Source organism: Amborella trichopoda, chromosome 1, assembly GCF_054954075.1.
Source record: "Amborella trichopoda isolate Santa Cruz 75 chromosome 1, AtrichopodaSantaCruz75HAP2 v2.0, whole genome shotgun sequence".
In the NCBI taxonomy this organism is placed as follows: domain Eukaryota; kingdom Viridiplantae; phylum Streptophyta; class Magnoliopsida; order Amborellales; family Amborellaceae; genus Amborella; species Amborella trichopoda.
The window spans coordinates 13,071,886-13,094,661 of record NC_142336.1 but is presented as its reverse complement, the minus strand read 5'-3'; the positions used below and the strand labels follow the sequence as shown (position 1 = coordinate 13,094,661).

Sequence of the window (22,776 nt, the reverse complement as noted above, 5' to 3'; positions counted from 1 at the left end):
ATTTTTAATATTTATTGTTTGAGTTTGATGTACTTTTTTTTTTTTATTTTTTTTTATCCATGATTGAATTTTTTGAAAAATGATGATTTTCCTAAAAGATGTGAAAATCGAGCCCAGGTTTTGATTATCATGAGGTATTAAACCATATTTTTAATTTTTGTTGTTAAAGTTTTTGTTGAAAAAATTGCATATTGAAAGATTATTTATGCAAAAAAATGCATGTTATTATATTTTTAGAGCAAAACTGTATTTTTTTAATTTGATGTTAATGCATTTTTGAGTTGGAATGACTGATGTTAGGTGGCACTGTGAAGAATTGTTTTTATTTGTTTTTTTTTTTAATACATGGTCGATTTTTTTTGAAAAATCGTGATTTTCCGAAAAGATGTGAAAATAGTGACCAGGTTTTGATTATCATGAGGTATTAAACCATATTTTTAATTTTTATTGTTTAAGTTTGTGTTGAAAAAATTGTACGTTGATAGATTATATATGCAAAAAAATGCATGCTAATATATTTCTAATGCAAAATTGTATTTTTTTAATTTGTTGTTAATGCATTTTTGAGTTGGAGTGACTGATGTTAGGTGGCTTAGTGAAGAATTGTTTTTTTTTTTTTTTTAATACATGATCGATTTTTTTGAAACATCGTGATTTTTCGAAAAGATGTGAAATAAGTGACTAGGTTTTGATTATCATGAGGTATTAAACCATATTTTTTATTTTTATTGTTAAAATTTTTGTTGAAAAAATTGTATGTTGATAGATTATTTATGCAAAAAAATGCATGTTATTATATTTTTAATTCAATTGTATTTTTTTAATTTGTTGTTAATGTATTTTTGAGTTGGAATGACTGATGTTAGGTGGCTCTGTGAAGAATTGTTTTTATTTTTTTATTTTTTTTTAGTACATGATCGATTTTTTTTGAAAAATCGTGATTTTCCGAAAAGATGTGAAAATAGTGACCAGGTTTTGATTATCATGAGGTATTAAACCATATTTTTAATTTTTATTGTTAAAGTTTTTGTTGAAAAAATTGCATGTTGATAGAATATTTATACAAAAATATACATGTTATTATATTTCTAATGCAAAACTGTATTATATTTTTAATGTAATTTTTCATTAAAAATGTATTTTCAATTTATAAAATTTTGAACGCAAAAAATACATGTTGTTAAATTGTATTATTGCGAGGAATTAAAGTGAATATCATTGTAAAAAAATCGTGTCATGTATGACAATTATATTATCTTGCATATTTTCAATTTTATTATTAAATTTTTAATGCAAAAAATGTATGTTCTTGATAATTGAGTTGTCGCCATATTTGGAACTTACATTTTTTATTATATTATCCTGTTTGTTTGTAATTGATATGTACGAAAATATTATTGTCAATAGAAGTATTTTGCAATAACAAATAACAACAAATATAACTACATGAACTGCCCCAACATATTATCACTAATATCAAGGATTCGTTTTTAGATCGAATCAATGAATTGTCAAACGAATTCAATCAATAGTACCAGCGTGACTAAGAAGAAGAACAATGTCGCCTGTCATTTTATTTTTAGCTCGTATATTACTAATTGTATGCTTTATTATAGTCCATGTATGTGGATATACTTATTCCATAATAATTTTATATTTATTCTTTTGTGTGATGTAAATTAAATGGTAAATACTAGCTCATGCAGGGAAAGAACATATCAATATTCGTATATTCACATAAAAAAATGAAAATTCTTAATGGAGTACCTTTATTTCTTATTGAATTCTTAAAAAATAATATTTATAATGAATTTTAATAATCTTTTCAAATTATTTTAAAGCTTTAATCTGACCCATTTAATCGATTTTTTATCCGAATCGCCGATTCACCTATTTTAATCGGTTTTTGAGACGTTTGTCCGGGTCATTAATCCGCTTTTTTAACCATTGGATCGTACATATTCCAAAACTATGATTTTTTAGAAGTGCGGGTACATTATACTCTTGCATTATATCATTTACCAAATTTTTTTATATGAACCCAAAAAGTTACAGCGAATCTAGTGAGCTCCCACGGGGACGGTAGAATCTTTTCGGCAAAACGCGCAAATCCACTGCAAGTCTCGTCATGCCCCTTCCTTGCTTAATGGAAGTTCGAAGCTTTTTGTTCCTATTCTCCATTTGCTTCACTGCCGCAATCGCCATCTTACTAAAACACTCATGTGAATACTCTCTCTCTCTGTAAATGTGTCTTTTGTCTTGGTCTTGGTCTTGGTCTTGCATTCTTTTGTTCCTTACAAATAAATGGTGTTTTACAGCTACATGGGTACCTCGAGTTCTAATGAGAAGAACCCATTCCAAGGTTGCGGATTTGGTAGTCACAAATGCCACCATATTTACAAGCCATCACTCTCTTCTTTTTGCTGAAGCCATGGCCATTCAAGATAGCAGGATTCTCCATGTTGGGAATTATTCCTCTGTCCAGGTGGGTTGATGATAAACCAACCCAATTCCTTTTTTCTTAATGTTTCATTTAGTTGAGAATCATGCGGGGGGCTCAAACCCAGTACAACCCAATTCATATTCTATAATGTTATTTATTTTTTAAGGATTTTATGGTGGAAAATATTGGAATTTGAACCTGCTTTGTTACTCAAAACAACCCAATTCATCTTTGTGCATTTTGTTTAATTTGAATGGTTTTTAATTGTCTTCGTTTATAATTTGCAATAAGTTTTATGAAGCAGTACTTTACAGGAAACTTGTTGAATCATGGAATTGGGTGCATTTTTTCTTAATAACTTTGTTGAATGATAATATTGTATCTGGTTTCTTTTTAGTAAATTTGTTAAATCATGGAAACGATGTTCGTCTTTACTTCTCTTGGTGTGCAGATGTTGTCATTGTTCTTTGTGATTAATAATATCAGTATGATTCTGTGTTTCAGGATTTCATAGGCCATGGGACTCAACAACTGAATATTAAAGGGAAAGTGGTGGTTCCTGGATTTATTGACTCGCATGTACACTTTATTCCTGGAGGCTTGCAGGTTGTGAGATGTTGCTAAGCTTGCTAGTTATCAATTAGAAGTTAGAACAAGTTCAGTTTTTGAAGCTTGCAGGTCCTAACTTGTTTTCTTTTACTACTAGTTGCCAAAGGAGGTGGATGTCGAATTTCCCTTTCCTTTTTTTTTCTCGTGGGATAGCGTTTTCTCTATCTATTGTGCTCTTCAATGCGTAATGAATTGAATCGTAGGGTCAAAATCTGATTTTGCAATGGAGAACATGTTCATTATGTATTGAGCCCATTCTTCAGATTTCCTATTATTTCCATATTAAGTGGTACAGAACCCAACTTTGATCCAAGTATATAAATTGAACCTATGTTGGCCATATCAACCATTAAACTTGAAAAATATATCTGTGTTGTGCATTATTAGTTATTTTTCCATACGAGAAAAATATATGTTGGTGCTTTGACAGCGTAAAACATGGGTGATCTCAAGAGTTCATTTGCACGCAGGGCAGAAGATGATTTCATTTCATTGAGGATATTGACCTCTTATCTATTGAAGACAAAAGTCAAAGCGCTGAAAGCAAAAAAACAAAGAGTATAGAATAAGGAGTTTTAGCAACAGCAATCCATTGTCAGTTTACAAACAATATTCGAAATTGATAACTTTATGTGGTAAAAACTTGTCATTGCATGATCTAATTATAGAGGGAAATATGAATGCAGCATGACACTTGGATTCCTTTAGTTTCCCCAATTTAAATATGGATGCGATAGCACAGTTCTGCACACAAAAACTTAACATCACATTTCAACAATTACTTTTATCATTTTGATCCAAGACACGTTTGAGGTTACAATTGAGTTTTTTCATAAGTTGATCCATTTGTGTGTTATCTAATGATCTTCATGGCCTCAATATATATGCTTCAGTTGGATTTGTTTGAAAAATTTAGCTGACATGTTAACTCAATAGCCTGCTCTACACAATGCATCCTGTTCTACTTCTAGCTGTTGTTTTTTAAACTTCTATAGGAGTATGCTTCTATTGAGACTCAAAGTGTTTTGTCTAAGTGCTCTCCCCAAAAGCACTCGCAAAGCGGCTTTTGGGCAGCAGCAAAAAGCCCTCAACAACGAGGGCTTTGATGTTGCACTAACGACTGAACTCGCTGGGGCTTTGCAAATTTGACAAACTTGCAATGTTTCATTATTGATTCGAATGCTATTGTATTTATTTGTTTAAAAGCAGATGGCACAGGTGGAACTACATGGTGTGAAAAGCAAAGATGAGTTTGCATCAAAGGTCAAGGAAGCTACAAAAGGTAACTTTTGGTAGCACTCTTTTCCAAGAAGGAAAATTTCTCATTAGAATTAGGTATTATATGATAAGTGGCTTCCATTGGCCTTTGGTTCAATTAGGATAGTTCTTTGAGATTTCTTACATGACTATGAGTAATTCTCTGAGACATTTTTTACCAATCTAGATGCATTTTATTATCTTGTCTGTTTCCTTCTCTATTAGAATTATCACTTCTCAAAAAATAATAAACAATTAGTGAGTGAAGGGAATCAAGTATGCTAAAGTAGGTGTCTATATGGGGCCTTGTCTTGCTCCAATGTGCGCGCTAGGAGTTAAAGAAGGCATATCAATGGTTGGCTGAATTGCACAATGTGAATGTAATCTGTAACTCAATTCTATATCCTGAAAAAAAATTTCTTAAAGAAATAGTTACTTGCATTCTCTTTTTTTGCTTTGGAGTTCTGCTTTCATTGACCTGCTCTTTTATATTGTCACTGACAAGATAATTTTTGTAATGTTCTCTAGGGAAAGAAAAGGATTCTTGGGTCTTGGGTGGTGGGTGGAATAATGATCTTTGGGGGGGAGACTTACCTACAGTATCTTGGATTGATGATATCACACCCAACAATCCTGTAAGAGTTCCCACTTCAATGGTGGACAATTACCACGGGTTGCCCATTATTTTATGACAAGATCACTTGCAGGTCTGGCTATCACGGATGGATGGCCATATGGGATTGACCAATTCAGTGGCACTTAGGAATGCTGGAGTTTCTAAGTACACACAAGATCCAGTAGGTGGAAGTATAATTAGAACTGCAGATGGAGGTACCATGTCACATATTTTGACCGTAATTTCTTGAAATTTTTTACCATTTTTGTTTTCCCACTGTTCGATATGTGACTTTTCAAAATATAGTTGTTTTTGTTTAGGTCAGTGGTCCAAAACTCGCTGATGGATCGGAATCGGAGGATATCCTAGCTGATTTCCAATCAGTATTGGGAATCAGCCCTATTCCCTCTAATTTGCATAATTTTCCATCTATACTATGTTTGTTTTATGATTTAAATCATCAAACAAACATATTATAGATGGGAAAGCAATCGTTTTTTATTCTTTTCCCTTTTCTTTCTAATTTTCTATTGGATCACTGATGTGGCTGATCCAAGATTGCCCAATTTGGCCGATCAAGGTCGGTAAGTATAGGTCTGATCCAACACCTGATTCTGAGTGTTAGAACTGTGGTTTATAAATGGTAGTTTATGCTGAATAAATTTTTTATTTTAATTCATAAAAGCTTGTACTAGTTTTTATGAATTTTTAAGTAATAATACCTTTATCATAACATGTCTCAAGTTCCAATCAAGGTATTTATTGATTGCTAGGTTCTTTGATTTGATTGTTCATTATAACTCTGAATCACTTGCTTTTACTTGATTATGCTCTTTGAAACTGCATTGCATCAGTTAATAACTTAATTACGTTCCTTTAAATTGCAATGCAACTTTTTATGGTCCAGTTATGAGAACAAGGATGTTATGATTTTTGTTGTGCCTTGTTTTTTGGGAGGCATAAGTTAACAGGGACTTGAAGCCTCTTATGCCGTGACTACCAAAGGGAGTCCAAAAGCAACTTTTTGGAGCAAATAGAAGTTGAGTCTGCCTTCAACTACTTTGGTTGAAAATAAAGTCTTGTCCCCCCAGACATTGTCATTTGGAGAATCTTCTATTAACTATGTTCTCTAGAAACTTGCTAGTGATCTTAACTCTTTGTGCTAAATATATTACTGATTTCTCTCTGAAAGTCCTATTGATTAATTGTTTACATGTTCAATGTTTTACAAATTGGTAAATGATCATCTTACCTTTACCTTTTTTCATTAAAAGCTCTATTTTAAATGCATAGCATTGATATGCATGGCCTGTGTACCATGAATATGGAATCTGCTGAAGTGAATCTTTGTAATGGAACCTATGATTGCATCAATTATGAATTTATTCTAGAATTAGAAAGGTTTTTTATGTTATCTGTTTTCTTAGAACCAACTGGATTGCTGGTTGATTCTGCCATGAAGCTCGTCGTTAATTGTATACCTGAGATCTCAATCATTGAGAGGAGGAATGCCATGTTAAGAGCAAGCAGATTTGCCCTTAGTAGGGGAGTGACAACAGTAGTTGATCTTGGTAGATTCTATCCTGGTGTATCAATAGAACTGTCATGGGAGGATTTTAAAGGTAAAACTACTTTAAACCTCATGTTACCCTGATTTTTGAAGAATGCTAGTTTCTGTGATGCAATACTCTCTCTCTCTCTCTCTCTCTTTTCTCTTAACTTGCCCAAAAAGATATATTTTTTCTTGATTAATAACCATACATATGTTAATCCTAATGCCCAAGGGTACCCAAAACAAACATGTTAACTGAGGGATGATAATAAAATAGCAGGCATTTAAAGTTATATGTATAAATGGGAAAGAACCCTTGACAACAGCACCTCTTTCCTCATTCCTTCCTTTAATTTTTATGTGGTAAAAAAATTGTCAATATAGTACAGATGCAAAATTCTTTGATGAAAAAATTATTTCATGGAAAATAAATATATTCTTCGAATTGCAGTTTATATAGTGCAGATGCGAAATTCTTTGATGAAAAAAATTATTTCATGGAAACATATATATTCTTCTAATTGCTTCAAACTATTGACTTAAGCATGCTTTGGGTCTGTTTTATTTAACAGATGTTTACAGCTGGGCTGATTCTACTGGGAATATGCTTATCAGGATTTGCTTATTTTTTCCTATGGCGACATGGTCTCGCTTGGTTGTATGTCAAGCATCCTTTCTGCTAAATCTTTTTGTTCTTTCTGCTAAATCCTTCTGTCATTTTCCTCTCTTTTATGCTCCTTGGCATACCTATTTTACAACTATCAAACTTTCGATAATTTTCTGAATATTTAAAATAGAAGTAACTCTTTATTTAATGTAAACTAAAAGCAAACCATTTCAGTTTTATTTTTTTATTTTTGATGGTGGTAAAGTGAAATGCAAACTTGGGAAGGCTCTACAGTTCTTTTAAACTAGCGCTTGTTTACCAAATCCAACCATAGTACTGAAGTTTGGCATGCTTGTGTGAGAATGATGGAGAGATGGGTGACCCCACAAAGCCATCTGGAAAAGAAGAAAAGCTTGTCATGGCTCTCAAAAATAGATCTCTAAAAGATGTCTGATAATTTGGTTCTTCTTAAACATTCCAAGAGCCGCTAAAAAGCTTAGTTTTTTTTTAAAATCATCTGCATTAATGGCAAGTTTCATAAATTTTAAAATTTGGGATCGAGATCCAACTACTAAATCTGGTAGCAAAATATTGGAAATGGTAGAAGAACTAGATTCAAACGAGTGGAATAGACATAAAGTACTTGAAACAGATGCTATGAAGACAAATCATTCCATAGCAATTCACTGTTTGGGAGACGGTACATGAGCATTTCTCTATTAACACTAGGCTAGAATGCCACATTTGGATCTTTCATACAATATATGACTAGAGTTTGAGTCAGTAGGCTTCCAGCATGTCCTTCACATTGCATGCTTATGATACTTGTCTCATTTTAAAAGCAGATCTGGATTCAGTTGCTCTCAGAATGGTCTAGCTATATCTAATCTGCAATACACAGACAATACCATAATGTTTTGCAGGGCTAATCCTGAACACATTCAAAACTTATGGCTCTTGTTGAGATGTTTTGAGCTCCCCTACCAGATTTTTCTCCTGGGTTTTTGCGGCCTTAAATGTTCATACACTTAGTTCTTGGATTAAGCTCTGTTTTTTGTTCCACATGTTTGTGTCCTCATGCTTTTATGTTTTATTGATTACTCTTTGAGTTGGGGTGTTGCTCTACTTGGCTAGCTAGAGCAGGGCATGAGCAGGGCGCTGGGCTTTATCTTGGACATGGTGCTCCATCATTCTCAGTTTGGCATGCAGCAAGGCCTTGTCTAGATGAGTGAACCCACACCCTGGGCTGTTTGTGGTTTGTTCCATGATGCACATAGCTGCAGAGGGTCCATGAGTATCCTGTTGAGGTTGGCATAGCCACGGTTGTAGGTAGTTTGTGGTAAGAAGATGAAAGAGGCTCATGTGGCGTAGGATGTAGATGAGTTTATGTGGACAAGTGCCTGAAAACCTTGGCAATGAAATCGTACACAGCATGCATGGTGCTAGTTGCCATGGACCATCATGATCCTGGAGATTGCTGGGTTGATGTGACCATTAGCATGCATTTTTCCTGAGATAAACAAGGAGGAAACCTAGGGACTCCTGGACAAGTATTCTTGGTCTGCATAGTGGAACCTAAACTTGTTCTTGGGGAGTGCACTTGGAATCTATAACTATTTGTAGACTGACATTTCTATGCCTTGGCTAGCTTTAATAGGCCAAGCATGAGCCCCTTGCATGGGAGACATATGGCTCAAGGGCTGGTGGATTAATTTAGGGTTTAGTTTTGGTCATGGGGTAGTCATGGAATGCTTGGTTGAGGGTTTAGTTCCATTGATTTAAGTAGAGTAAAAATGATTTAATTTTCTTTATTCAATTTTCTTTGTTTAATCACCTTATTTATATGAAGTGTTTTTTTCCGGGTTTACAACAAGGTTATTCATGGAATATTTTGCTTTAGAAATGGACTATTTTGGACTTAGTTGTTTCGTCAGAGGGGCAATTAAGGTCGTTATAGAACCGTGTGGAGGAAGGTGATGGACATGGCTCTGTTCCATGGGGCTTGCACACGGTTTTGCAACTCAAGGAGGGTGCATGCAAGCAATTTAGGAGTTCCTTGTGCCCCACTGTTTGGGGGTGCCATGTGGCATGCTACCATTAGAGAAATCATGTGAAATAAGGTGGATGCCCTTGGATAATGCATGAAGCCCAAATTAAGCCTTTAAAGTGATACATAATTCTAAAATATCTAAAGGTTGATCAAATACAAATTTGTTTTTGCTGTAAAATAATCTTGAAAATCCTTGTTGGATTATATTTGGAAGGGAAATTTATCAAAAAACACATGAAATTTGAACTATTTGATTTTTTGCCCTAGGTTGAATTTGATAAATTTCAAAACCCATATATTTTTCAAGAGAATAAAGACGATTCAATTTTCTTCATCTAATAATATAAATTATATGAAGTGTCTTTTGGTATTAAAAAGGTTATTTGTGGATTAATATCAATAACTTCTGTTTTTAAAATGGACAAGTTTGGAGTTAATTAAGGTGGTTATAAAATGGTGTGGAGAGATGGGGCATGGTTTTATTCCATGGAGCTTTCATATAGTTTTGCGACTCAAGTAGGGCCACACACTAAGTTTTAGAGTTCAAATCGGTCCCACTTGTCTGGAGTGCTCCTTGGCATACCACCACGAGAGAACGTGTGGAATAAGGTTGGTCCCCTTGGATTATGCATGAACCCTAAATTGCTCCTCTAAAGTGAAATTCTAAAATAGTTTAAGGGTGATTAAATAAAAATAAATTTGTTGGATTTAAAGAGGTTCCTTGTTAAATTAGAATTTAATTATTGTGGGATTTAATTATAGTTAGGAATTCTCATAGGAGCTTCCAAATAGAACACAAATATAATTGGACGATTGTTGGAAGTAGGATTTCTCATAAGGATAATGGTACAAGATCCACCTGTAATTCATGATGGCTGAGCATGGATGGACATTTGAGAAAGCTCTTTAACGCCATCACTCTCCTGAATCTAATGGAAACTAGTAGATTTGTTTTCTTCTCTAGCCCTATAGATCTCTATATAAAGGGTACCCATCTCTTTATGCATCAATTCCATCTTCTGAATAGAAATGGGTGGTTCTAGGGTTTCGTGTGTTCTCTTTCCTTCTTGAGAGATTTAAGAAGAGAGGGAGGGGAAGCCTTGCACGCAGAGACTTCTAACCTTTGAAACACACCTAAGTCAGAGAGAAGAAGTGAATTAGTCTGCTGTAGTGGTGTGCCATCAAACTAGGAGATTTGATGGTGTGTGCCATGTCTAAGAGGGTGTTTCGAGGCAGATTTTCTAGTCTTCTGTAGAATTCAGCTGCTTTGGAGTGCCTATTTTGGAACATGAGTTCAGGTTTTCCTTAGGCAAGTTATATTTCTGGTATTTCTTTTTGAGTCGAGTTTCTCACGGTAAAATGCTGGAGGAGGCAGGTTTAAGAACAAGGCGATACATGGGTTTTAGTGGAAGATCTTGTGTCTATATTTGTACAAACTGGTGAAAATTTATAATAAGTAGTACATGTAACTGCATCAAGTCTCCCACACTCTCCTTTGTGGGCCACATGACTCTTCTCATGGCAACTCTAGCTAGCATCCCTATCTTCCAAATGTACCTGATTAGTGTGCCTATCTATATCGTTTGAAAGCTGGAAAGTTTGATAAAGAATTACCTTTGGAGTGGCACTGGGAACTTCCACAAGTACCTCCTTGTCAAGTGGGACAAAGTCTTCTTGCCTAATAGGTAGACACCTAGGTATCGGGAGGCTGAATGAAACCACTACCACCCTCCTTGGCAAGTGGTGGTGGCATGTTGCCAGCCACCAGGACCATCTACGGCGGTCAGAATTTAGCATCGCTATGATATTGATACTTGGGGTTAGTTTCCCAAATGCACCACCACAGCGAGATCATCTGGAGCATAGAAGGCAACCAGCAATGTAAAACAGAGCTTTCCTGCCCATTCGCTTCCAAAACTAGGGGTGACCTCACAAGGTTTTGGAGGGATAATTGGACTGGTGACAGTACCCTTGAATCATCCTTCCCTAGACGCTTCACAATTGCCGCTTACCAAGAAGCCCACCATAGCCAATCCATTTGAAATAGTAGATGGGCACAATAGCATGGATTGCCCTATTTCAGCAGAACCTAAATGATGCAGAAGTATAACTTCTCAATTTCATGGAGACTCTAAATGCATGATTCATACCATACTGAGGAAGGGACAAAATAGTGTGCAGTCGCACACCAGGAGGAAAATTCTGTGTCCTCCTTCTGTAAGGTACCTTTTCCCTTAAACCTAGACCCACCCACAGCTAGAAGGGTGTGGTCTATCTTGGTGCCACCCAACATCCAGGCCTAAGTGGTTACTGGGCCTAAATAAAACCCAAACCGTTGATCACATCAAAGGAGGTGGTTGCTTCTTTCCAATTGCTGTTCAATGCTAAAAAGGGTATCTATTAACCACTTCTTCATCCATTGCAAGGTCGCCTCGCCGGTCTGGTAATCCTTCCTCAAGCTTCTTGGCCTGTATTGCGTCATCTTACCCTACACTGTAATGTTCTTCCAAAGTTATTGTTCTCAGCCTTTCCCCCAAACATGCCAGCTACTTTGGCGACTTATGCTGGTGATACTCTGGGCTCTATGGCCAGAGCAGAACAGAAGAATCTTCCAAGGCACGGAGCTAAGGGTGTCCAGGCTCCTTGACTGTATCACGTCAATGGTCATTCGTTATCTCTTGGCCCCTATCTTGCAAGGTGTTCTCCAGGTACTTCTCCACTGGCCTTGCAAGACTGGAGCAATAGTAATTGTTACAAACCCACAGATATAGGTGGATCCTCTCTCTGAATCCACCTGGCCAAATGTGATTGAATTAAACTTTGATAAACCCAGGCCTATCTGGTTAGGGTTTTGAGTGTTCAGAAATTCCCTTGGCGAAATCTTATCAACTATTGGCGGCCTCTATGCTGGCTGAGACACTTGCACTCCTCACTGGACTTACGCTTTTATATCAAAGTCAGGGTACCAAACTTTTCCTTGAAGGGACTCACAAATGTTACAAGGTGGGCCCACCGGGGTCCTCTGTGCCCATGGAGCTTGGAGCATTTTTTTCAAGGCAAATTTTCAGTTATCCTTCTCACTCCAGGTGTCCTTCATACCCACCTAGAAAGAAGCAAATGCAGGAGCTAATACCCCAGCCAAGAGTGGAGTACATGCTTCTAGCCTATCTGTAATTTGGCAAATTACCTCTTTAACTTGGGCCACCCTTGCTCTTTTCAACAGGGCCAAAAACCCAATTTTGTATAGTAACTGACACTGATCGAGACTCTTTTTGTTTTGAGTCCCAATTCTGTACCTATTTACCTTTATAGAATCTCAATGCGATACACTTTGTTACTTTCGAAAAATAGAGGAAATAGAGGTTGTTGTAAGTTGCAGCATTGAGTATGACATGAGAGCATCCTATAAACTGTTTTCCTCATGACACCGTACTTTGATATATCTCGGAAGTTTATGTATCTTACATGCTTTTTCCTCTCAGTCACCAAAAGATATATTTCCTTGAAATTCCAATTTTAAGTTGTGTTAGTTGTTTTGTCATTTTTGTCAGGATACTTTGAAACACACAGGCCGGGCTCTGAGTCAGTGGCTCTTTCTGGGAGGTGTCAAAGCATTCGCTGATGGATCATTAGGCTCCAACAGTGCATTGTTCTATGAGGTGATATAACTTGCATTATTTACTGCTAAGTGGTTTTTCTTTGATTCCCCTTTACGTACTTATTTTCATTATTTCATAGACTGTGCATGATATAAAGTTGGAATATTGTGTATGATATCTCAGCCCATAGTTAGTCTCTTTTGGCAAGCGTTCTTTAACTAATATAAGATGTAATCATGGTTGTCTATAGCCTTATGTGGATGAACCCACCAATTATGGGCTTCAGGTGACAAATTCAGACTGGCTTCTAAACAACAGTATTCTTGCAGACAAATCAGGACTTCAGGTACTTGTGGTGTCCAGAAAATAATCCCCTGTTGTTGTGTACAATTGTTTTAATCTGAATGTGCCATAATCCTTTCAAGTAGTGTATGCAGTACCCCAAAGGGACATTCACCATCAGTCCACCTTCCTATGGGTGAGATTAAATATAGCTGAATAATTGTACCAGTGGCCCTATTACATTTAATCTCCACCGTTTTTGGTGGATGCCCCTTTGGGGTATGATGTACCATACTGCTTTGGAATATGATATACCTTCCCTAACGATAGTTAATACTATGTACCTTTTGTTGGTATCATCTTAGGTTGCTATTCATGCCATTGGTGATAAAGCTAATGACTTGATCCTAGACTTGAATGAAGCTTTGATAGCCACCAATGGATTCAGAGACAGGAGATTTAGGGTATGACTATCTGATACTTGAAATATATTGTGATTGCAGTGCATATTTTGCTACAGTTACACCCCATTTTCTATGGGCACACAGAAACTTATGTTTTGTTCCTCATATTGTTTGTTTCATTTCTTTAGGGTGTTTTGGGTTCTGTTGGGGGGGAGGTGGGGTTTGGTTTGGGAGGGAGGGAGCAAACAGAATAGTTTGGTATCCAAATCCTATGTGTAATGTGAAATTAACTGTTTCAGATCAAACATAACATTTTGATATCCAAATCCAGGGAGGGATGGAGGGAGGGAGGGATGAAATAGAGATTTTTGATATCCAAATCTTATGTGTAACGTGAACTTAGTTGTTTCAGATCAAACAGAACATTTTGATATCCAAATCCTATGTGTAATGTGAACTTAACTGTTACAGATTGAGCATGCTCAGCATTTGTTGCCAGAGTCAGTGAGTCGTTTTGGTAAACAAGGGGTCATTGCTTCTGTGCAGGTATTCAAATTCATATATCAATGAATGATCACTCTTGCCTCCCTGCATTTGTTGTCATTTCAGTTCACTCTCTTTTCTTGAAGAGAAAATTTCTTGGTGTTTTCTTGATATCAATGTTCAAGAACCCATACTTGGTGATGGACTTGGTCACTACTGATACCACGTTGCATCATTGAGTTAAACAGCTAACTCGGAAAAGTTCAGATGAGTTTTTAAATTTTTTTTTTATTTTATTTTTTAAATAAGAAGTCTCTGTGATGGGATTTGAACCTAACTCATCAGTTATCTACAACTCTAAACTACTTTATTACCACATTACGAAATGTCATTTTGTTGTCAAATAAAAACCAAAAAATTTTATGTATAGCCGAGGCTCTAAACAATCAAATTACAGCCCACCTCAAAACTTTCACTAGAACAGTTGTTTTGTTGCCCAAATATCTTCAAATTGATCATCTCGACATCAAGATGCATGGACATAAGAAAAAAATGGATTTCAAGTTTTGGAAATAGTGAATGGATTTCAACTTTTGGAAATAAGGCATCTTGTAACACATTTTTGGACCGTCAATTTTCAAAATTTTCAAGTTTTCGTAGATCTGCTCGATCTGCACTATTTTTGAAGCTTTAAATTTTATAATTAAAGATGAAAATATATTTTAAGGCTATCACAAAGATTTCCAGTATTGAAGTCACATTTCTTGATACTATTTGAAGGTGCGCTTTACTTTGATTGTTTAGAGCCTTGGCTCTATACAAACCACACCCCATAAAAAATTATATATAGACAAAAACTCGGGTGCATCTGAGTTTTCCATTAATAAGACAAGGCAAGTGGGTGATTCATGTTGACTCAAAAAGTATCTACGGGTTGAAAATGTGTATTTAGTCCTGCTTGATGTTATGAACTGCAATTTTGACAGCCGGAACACCTCATGGATGATGCTAACAGTGCTGCAAATAAGCTAGGGCAAGACAGGGCATATGCAGAATCATATCTTTTCCATTCATTATTATCAAGCAATGCACGGCTGGCTTTCGGTTCAGATTGGCCAGTAAGCATTCTGACTGTTGGTATGGCCTTTTGATAATTTGAAACCAGAATGAGTGCTTTGCTGGACTAAATTAACATTCAGTTCTTATATTCAGGTTGCAGACATTGACCCGTTGGCTGGAATCAATGTAGCTGTGAAGAGAATGCCTCCTGGATGGGAGAAGCCGTGGATTCCATTTGAACGTGTCACTTTAAATGAGGCCTTAATTGCGTATGAATTTCTTCACCGATGATAGACCTTTTCTCTCAATTGGATAGGAAATGTTCAAGCGCATCCAATTTCTTGTAGTCGACTGAATTCGGACTAATTTTATGTGACTCAATTCGTCTGTGGAGATATGTTAGGAACTTGAGACGTTTAGGTTGAATTGTGATGCTAAAAAACAGGTAGTTTTGTTTCTGAAAATACCTGGAGGAACTTCAATTTTGATGGCCACCAATTGGATTCTTGTCATACATAGTGAAATAAAATTGCAAGTATTAATTTGCTGGACTGTACAATGTCTCTTTTTGATGCAGGGAAATTTGGGGGAACAATAAAATCAGCAAGAAACAAGCCAGACACAAAGCACAATTTGAAGAAACCTAGGGTTTCTTTTCCAAACCCAAGCTAGGATTCTAAAAGCCTAAGCTTTTCTCTTTTTTAATTTCTAAAAATCATGTGGAATTGACCCTTTTAAGGCCCCACACACCTTATTTATTATAATTCAATGCCCAAGGACATTACATGTCCATACAATGATTAAAATGACCTATATATCCTAACTTAAATTTTGTAATGAGAAATTTACCCCTATAAATAGTACCCATGAATAGTACTCATGAATAGTACTTGTAAATAGTTCCCATGAAATAAACAAAAAAAAATAAAAACCCCTAAAATCCCTAAAAACTAAAAACCCTAGAAATAACCCCTAAAAGCAAACTATAATATACATCCTTTAAAGTTGAATAAAAATAAAGAATAAGAACAGTTTATCCCTCCACTTTTCATAGTTGTTTTAGTGCTGCGTTTCTTCACCAGCTCCTCTGTACTATACTCTAGACATGAAAGACAACAAAAATGCAGAAGCATTGTAGGCTTACTTATTTTAGAAAGTCATCGAGAGATTTCTTGAAGAGCAGAGGGCATAATTATATTAATTAGAGTGAATAAACAAAACTAAGAGTTCGTAATTTCAGCTATATGCTTATTTTTCCCTTTGAACCACTCCATTTTGTTAGGGTGCTTATGGACACGACTTTGATGAATCATGCCATTGGATTTTAAAATATGTTGCATCTATGGGATAACGATCACTTCTCAAGTCTTATGTGCAAAAGACACATATCAGATATGTTCCTATGAGTTTGGTACCGACAGCTTATCCATCACGTGTCAACCCTTGAGACACACCACTCTCACTTGTTTCATTTTTCCTTTGTATTTAATGTAATGCTAGGGTTCTGATTTTTGTTTTTTTTTATTTTATCAGTAGTAATCTGTATGCACTCAAAGGACTTGTGATTCCCTAAGAAGGTTTTGGAGATGCTTCAGGGTGTCCCTTTCTGCTTGAGATCAGAGGATGTGAAATAATGGTTTTTATAATTTGTTTTACTCACCCGAAAGAGAAGTTACATGAGGGAACGTGAAAGTAGATCATAAAATTCTCACTCTTGATATAATTAAATTTTGTGTTGTGCTCATGAGTGAATACTAGCACCTTCAAGAGGGTAACCCTCAAATCAGACACACACACGGCTAGATTAGAGACCAAGTAGATGATAGAATGAAAACTCTCTGCAACCTCTGTTTGTTTCTTCTTGGTAGTGCAATGGTCATCCCATCCGTCCTTTTTCTATTTAGGCTTAACTATCTGAACTTGTTAATATGATAGACAGAATAAAGGCCATGTTTTGGGATTTCTCCATGTGGAACACAATGGCTGGAACTGTTCTCCACCAATTCTGAAGTAATGTGAATGGCGGCCATGTGCTGAATTTTATTAATTATTAGTTTTTCTTAGCACATAATCAATGCATATATTGTAAGTATCAAGTTATACCCCCACAACAAAGTTACTTGGGTATTTATATGAAGTTGACCTTAAGAGTTTGGCGCTCATGGGGATACAAGCAATTATTTTTCTTCTTTTCCAGGATTAATCTTCGTTAATTTTATAGAATAGGCACTAATATGGGAACGTTCTTGGTGTTGCAGGCACACCATTTCAGCTGCATATGCATGCTTCCTTGACCATGAATTGGGTTCTTTATCATCTGGGAAATTTGCAGATTTTGTGGTCTTATCATCAGATTCTTGGGTTGATTTTGAGGAGCATGTATCTGCCTCAGTTTTGGCAACATATGTGGGGGGTGTGAAGGCCTATCCCTAAATCCATTTCCGAATGCCTAGCATGTGTATGTAGTTTTATCAAATTTAAATTTTTATTGTTTGTTATAAATAACTCCATTGTACACCGTAAGCATGTAGAAATGATCATGGAGGTCTGTTATCTATAGAAGGACTATTTTCTTGTAATAGATCGTCCTTCTCACAAGTATTTTCTTTTTGGTTGGCCATATAAACATTGTGATAAAAGCTTTTAAGGATGCATATTCATTGTACAGCACACAGCAATTATGAAACTTGTAATTCTAGTGAGAGGTGAGAAAATGAAAGCCTTAAATTTCCCTAATCTGTGTGGTGGTAAGTCTGATGTTTCAGTGTTGGACTTAGTGCCATATTCAAAACAAAATATGTTTTCAGTGAGTGAAGCATTTTCTGGCCCAGGGCAGGTTCCATGAGAATGGTAGCACCCTCCTACGGAGGGAAAATTTTATAGCAACATCCTAATTTTGTTGGGTACGTATTGGAAATCTATTACTTGGAGAGACTTATGTTGGCTAAATTTGCAGGTGTGAACATTTCATTTGAATTGTTGCTTCCCTTCAAGTAAGGTAAGGAGCTCGAGCACCTTTTCGTATGGGGAGGAGAAGCTGTAACTTCATTTTTACTGGATAGTAGTACTTAGAAACGACTTAAAAAGGCCGATGGACAAGTTTCTACAATAATTTGATGATCACAATTTTTCTATAAAGTTTGAATTTTAATAATTTTCTTACATCTAGGATAGCCTTAAATTTGGAGGGTGTGAATACTGGCTGGTTCAACGCACAATCGGCTGGTTAGATCATTTTTGTTGATCCGGCCAGGTATTTAAAAAAAAATTATATAAAGTCCCAAAAAACAAGGGATTTGTTTGTAATGCATTTTTTAATATATATATTTTTAATTTACTTATTATTTGGTAAAGATGGGAAAGTGTTTTGGTCCTAAATACTTATTTTTATATTTTCCCATCATTTTTGAGAAATTTTAAAAATATCCCTGGGTACTGGTCGATTTTTTAAAATCCATTGTTTCACTAATTTTCAACTTCATTTGGATTTGTTTTGTTTAATCATATGCTTTAAATATACTTTTCATATTTTATAAGTTTTTTTTTATATATATTTTTTATTTTGTTACCACTTTTTTGACCGGCCGGGACTTGCCTGGTTAGACTAGTTGAATCGGCCCTTGGTGGGTTTCCAAGGCCAGTTCGATTTGTTGAACACAGTGTGTACACCTCATTGAGTTCACCTAACAAAAATACAAAAAAAAAACTCAATAATAAAAATAACCAAACTAACCCTTTGAATATTTGAGGGGTATTGGATCATTCTATTTTTCGGTATTTATTTTTTTTTGATATTTTATTTTGGTGCATGAAAGTAAATATACAAACGTACCAAATTTTAATTAAATCAATTTTTAGAAAAATATTAAAGATTCAACATTATCAGATAATTGTGGCCATTAGATGAAATTCGGACGATGACAAGCTGTGAGCAAAGCTCGGACGATGACAAGCTGTGAGCAAAGCACTGTAGCCATGGAAGTTTTTAAGTATTTTTCCTTGACTTATTTTTACATTACAAATGCCGTTAATTCTTAGGAAAAAAATATCATCGGACCCCTCAATCACTTCCTCCCCTCTTTTTCTCTTTCTTTCTCCCTTAAAAGTGCCATTAATTATTATTATTATTATCATTATTATTATTGTTATTATTATTATTATTTATTTATTTATTTTTTTCTGAAAAAACAATCATGATATAAATCGGGATAACCCAATTACCCCTTTGAGCAAATCGGGATATCTCAAATCCCTATTAGATGTGGTGAGCCCTCCACATCAATGATTTCAATACTTCATTAACATGCCCAAGATGTAATTATAAGTGCAATATACTTGAAAAATAAATAAACAAGAAAACAAGTAATATGGGAAATCATTAAATAACAATACAAATGAAAGTAGAGAGGGAGATGCACATTTATGTAGTTCATCTACAATGGGTTATGTCCACGAGCAAGAGGCAAAGATGTATTCACTATTAAGAGGAAAACTTACAAGATTGAAGTTATGTAGTTACTTCATACAATATCAAAGAAAGCTCAAACAAAAGAACTTCCTACCATAAAATTACCTACAATCTACTCATTTCTTTGATTCACCGATGCCGCAAAGAAAAGTTGATAAAATGGCCCAACTCGCACCCAAATGGTGGTGCTAAGGTTTTGTAGTAAAAAACCCTATATTTTCTCCCCAACCTTCTCTCTATGTTTTCACTTTCTATTTTTTCTTCTCATCTTTTCTCTCCCAACTCAATAGATTATAAACCCTCAATACAAATATTCATTAGGATTAAAATGATCTTTAACAAGTTGAGAATACCACATGGGATAGTGATTTGGCATCACATCTCAACAATCTCTACTTTGATACAAAATCACATCATTACCTTATCAATCCATCACTTCTTTTTTTTTATTGAAATCTAGAGAAGTTAGGCTTCATTCTAACTTCTTTAGCTGGATGGGTTTTGTAAGCATAGTTTTCGGTTTTGATCTTGACCAATCGAACTCTTTCACCTTCAACAACTTGCCGGATATAATGATAATGAACCAATATGTGTCTTAACCTCTTGTGATGAACTGGGTTTTCGGCCAAATAGATAGCACTCATATTATCACAAAATAGTTCTATGGACTTGCTCATAATGCCTATCTCACTTATCAACCCTTGAAGCCACACAACTTCTTTTGATGCCTCCATTGCCACCAAATACTCGGCTTCGGTAGTTGACAACGCTACCTTGTCTTGAAGCCTAGACATCTAACTTGCAAATCTATTTGCAAATCGAAAACAAATGAGGTAGTTCACCTACTTCTGTCAAGATCACTAGCAAAATTTGCATCTAGGAAACCTTGTATTGGGGTTGAGCCATTGTCAAATGTGTTTGCATCACTAGTTGTGCATCTTAAGTACCGAGGCACCTATTTTGTTGCTTCCCAATGAACTTTTTTGGGATTTGACATAAACCGACTTAGAACACTAATCGCATGCGTGATATCTGGTCTAGTACATACCATGACAAACATTAAACTTCCAATCGCAGTCGCATAGCGCACCTTAGCCATGTTTTTTCTTTCTTCTTCCATCTTCGGACTTTTCCTTGAAGACAACTGAAGTGAGGTGCTAGCGGTGTCTTCACCGGCTATGCATCTTTTATGCCAAAATTTTCAAGCACCATTTATATGTAAACCCTTTTGAGATAATGACAAAATTTCATTTTGTCTATCCCTTTCAATTTCTATCTCAAGGATTTTCCTTGCTAGCCAGAGATCCTTTATCTCAAATCTTTTTCTCAAAGAAGTCTTGAGCTCATCAATTTTAGCTTTATCTTTGCACACCAAAAGCATGTCATCCACATATAAGACTAAAATCAAGTATGTACTATTATCAAAGAACTTTAAATAGATGCAATGGCTATACTTACTTCTAGTGTACCCAAAGTTCATTATGAACATATCAAATGTTTTATACCATTGTCTTAATGCTTCCTTGAGCCCATACAAAGATTTTATCAATTTGAATACAAGTCCTTCTTTTCCCTTCTCTACAAAGCCTTCAGGTTGTTGCATATACACTTCCACTTTAAGTTCTCTATGCAAAAAAGTCATATTCACATCGATTTGCTCAAAGCTCTTAATCATACATAGCAATTAAATCAAGTACAAAGCGAATTAAGACTAACTTGATAATTAGTGTAAAAAATTCATCAAAGTCAATGGTTTGTTTTTGTAAAAAACTTTTTGCCACCAATCTTGTCTTATATCTTTCAAGCTTTCCATCAAGTCTCTTTTTTATCTTGAACACCCATTTATAACCAACGTCCTTTCTACATTTTGCAGCTCTACCAAACCCAAAGCCTTATTTTTATGAAGGGCTAGTATTTATTCTTTTATAGCTTTTTTCCAATGTTCGGTACCATCATTATCAATGGCTTCACAAAATGATGTTGGCTCTTCATTTTTTACTATCAAAGCTTGCAAAGTATTTTGATCCACATAATCTTTGTGCTACCTGGGTGCACAAGTTTTTCTAGTCGAGCATTGATGTGCCAAAGGCACAACTTCATCATGATGACCATGTGGTTCTTCATATTGACTTCCTAGTTCTTCATGTTCTTCACTATGATCAATGGGTATATTATCATAAGACATAATTGTACTTGGTGGAAGTATTTCGGGATTGTATTCAAATTCTTAGCTATTTATTTGCACTTCTTGACCATTGTCCATCGTCATCCCCTTTACCAATAGATTAGATTCATCAAAATTCACATCCCAACTAGTGATTGTTTTTTGGTTTTTGGATCCCATAACCGGTACCCCTCCACACCCTTACTATAACCCACTAAGAGGCACTTCTTTGACCTTGAATCCAATTTGTTTTTTTGTCAACTTGGAATAAGTGCATAGGCATAACATTTTTTTTTAAAAATCGAAATAGTCGCTAGGAGTTCCATATTATACCTCATTAGGAGTTTTGCTTCCCAAGATTACCGAAAGTATTCAAATGATAAGATAATAAGCCATTGATACGGCTTCCGCCCCATAATTCTTGTTCTAGACCGGCATTGCTTAACATACACCTCGCATGCCCATCAAAGTGCGATTTATCGTCTCGGTCACTCCGTTTTGTTGCGGATTGTAAGCCTTTGTATCATGCCTAGTAATTCCCTTGCCCTTGCAAATACTTTCGAACTCATTTGATACAAACTCTCCACTATTATCAGTCCGAAGAACTTTGATATGATGCCCCTTAGATTTTTCAACTTCGGCTTTAAAATTCTTGAATGCACAAAACACATCACTTTTGGACTTGAGAGTTTTGATCCATACTTTTCTTGAGAAGTCATCAACAAATAAACAAAATATAATACACATCCATAAGATGTAGTTGGTGAAGGGCCCCTAACATTCGAGTGAATATGATCAAGTTTGCACTTATTTGTATGTTTCCGAGCCTTGAAAGGTTGTCTATGTTTTTATCTATAGACACAATGCTCACAAAATTCGAATCCATCAATTTTAAGTGTAAGAATAAACTTCCTCTTCATCAGGACCTCCGTACCCTCATCACTCATATGCCTCAATCTTCTATGCTATAGGCGAAGTGAAACTTCTTCACCTTCTACTACTGAATTCACTTTATCATTTATTATTGTGCTTCCCAATAACTTGTACAAGCTCCCAACTAGGAACTTGGCCTTTCACCTCATGTATTAGGAGCTTTGGAAGAATTCATCCTATTTTTTTTAAAACAATTCTTTCTTATATGATTGGGTTTACCACAATGCGAACACACATTCTTGTTATTGGG

At 35.5% G+C, this 22,776-nt stretch overlaps 1 protein-coding gene across 5 annotated transcripts; it reads left to right on the top strand.

Moving 5' to 3' along the window:
• The first annotated feature begins 2,335 nt into the window (after positions 1–2,335).
• LAF3 (Amidohydrolase family) lies at positions 2,336–17,540 on the top strand. 5 transcript variants are annotated; one of them, XR_016051772.1, is made up of 14 exons: positions 2,336–2,485; positions 2,948–3,049; positions 4,262–4,334; positions 4,838–4,944; positions 5,017–5,140; positions 6,353–6,547; positions 7,050–7,135; positions 12,686–12,793; positions 12,984–13,079; positions 13,381–13,479; positions 13,891–13,965; positions 14,889–15,020; positions 15,102–15,230; positions 17,220–17,540. XR_016051772.1 is itself a non-coding variant. In XM_006854729.4 (14 exons), the coding sequence occupies exons 1-14, from the start codon at positions 2,342–2,344 to the stop codon at positions 17,392–17,394; spliced, it is 1,632 nt and encodes a 543-aa protein (XP_006854791.3). In that variant the 5' UTR covers positions 2,336–2,341; the 3' UTR covers positions 17,395–17,540. The 5 variants fall into 5 exon arrangements, 2 of the variants coding, with proteins under 2 accessions (XP_006854791.3, XP_020529460.1); XR_016051775.1 differs by having other exon boundaries at positions 13,346–13,479; positions 15,115–15,230; XR_016051779.1 differs by having other exon boundaries at positions 13,346–13,479.
• The last annotated feature ends 5,236 nt before the right edge of the window (positions 17,541–22,776 follow it).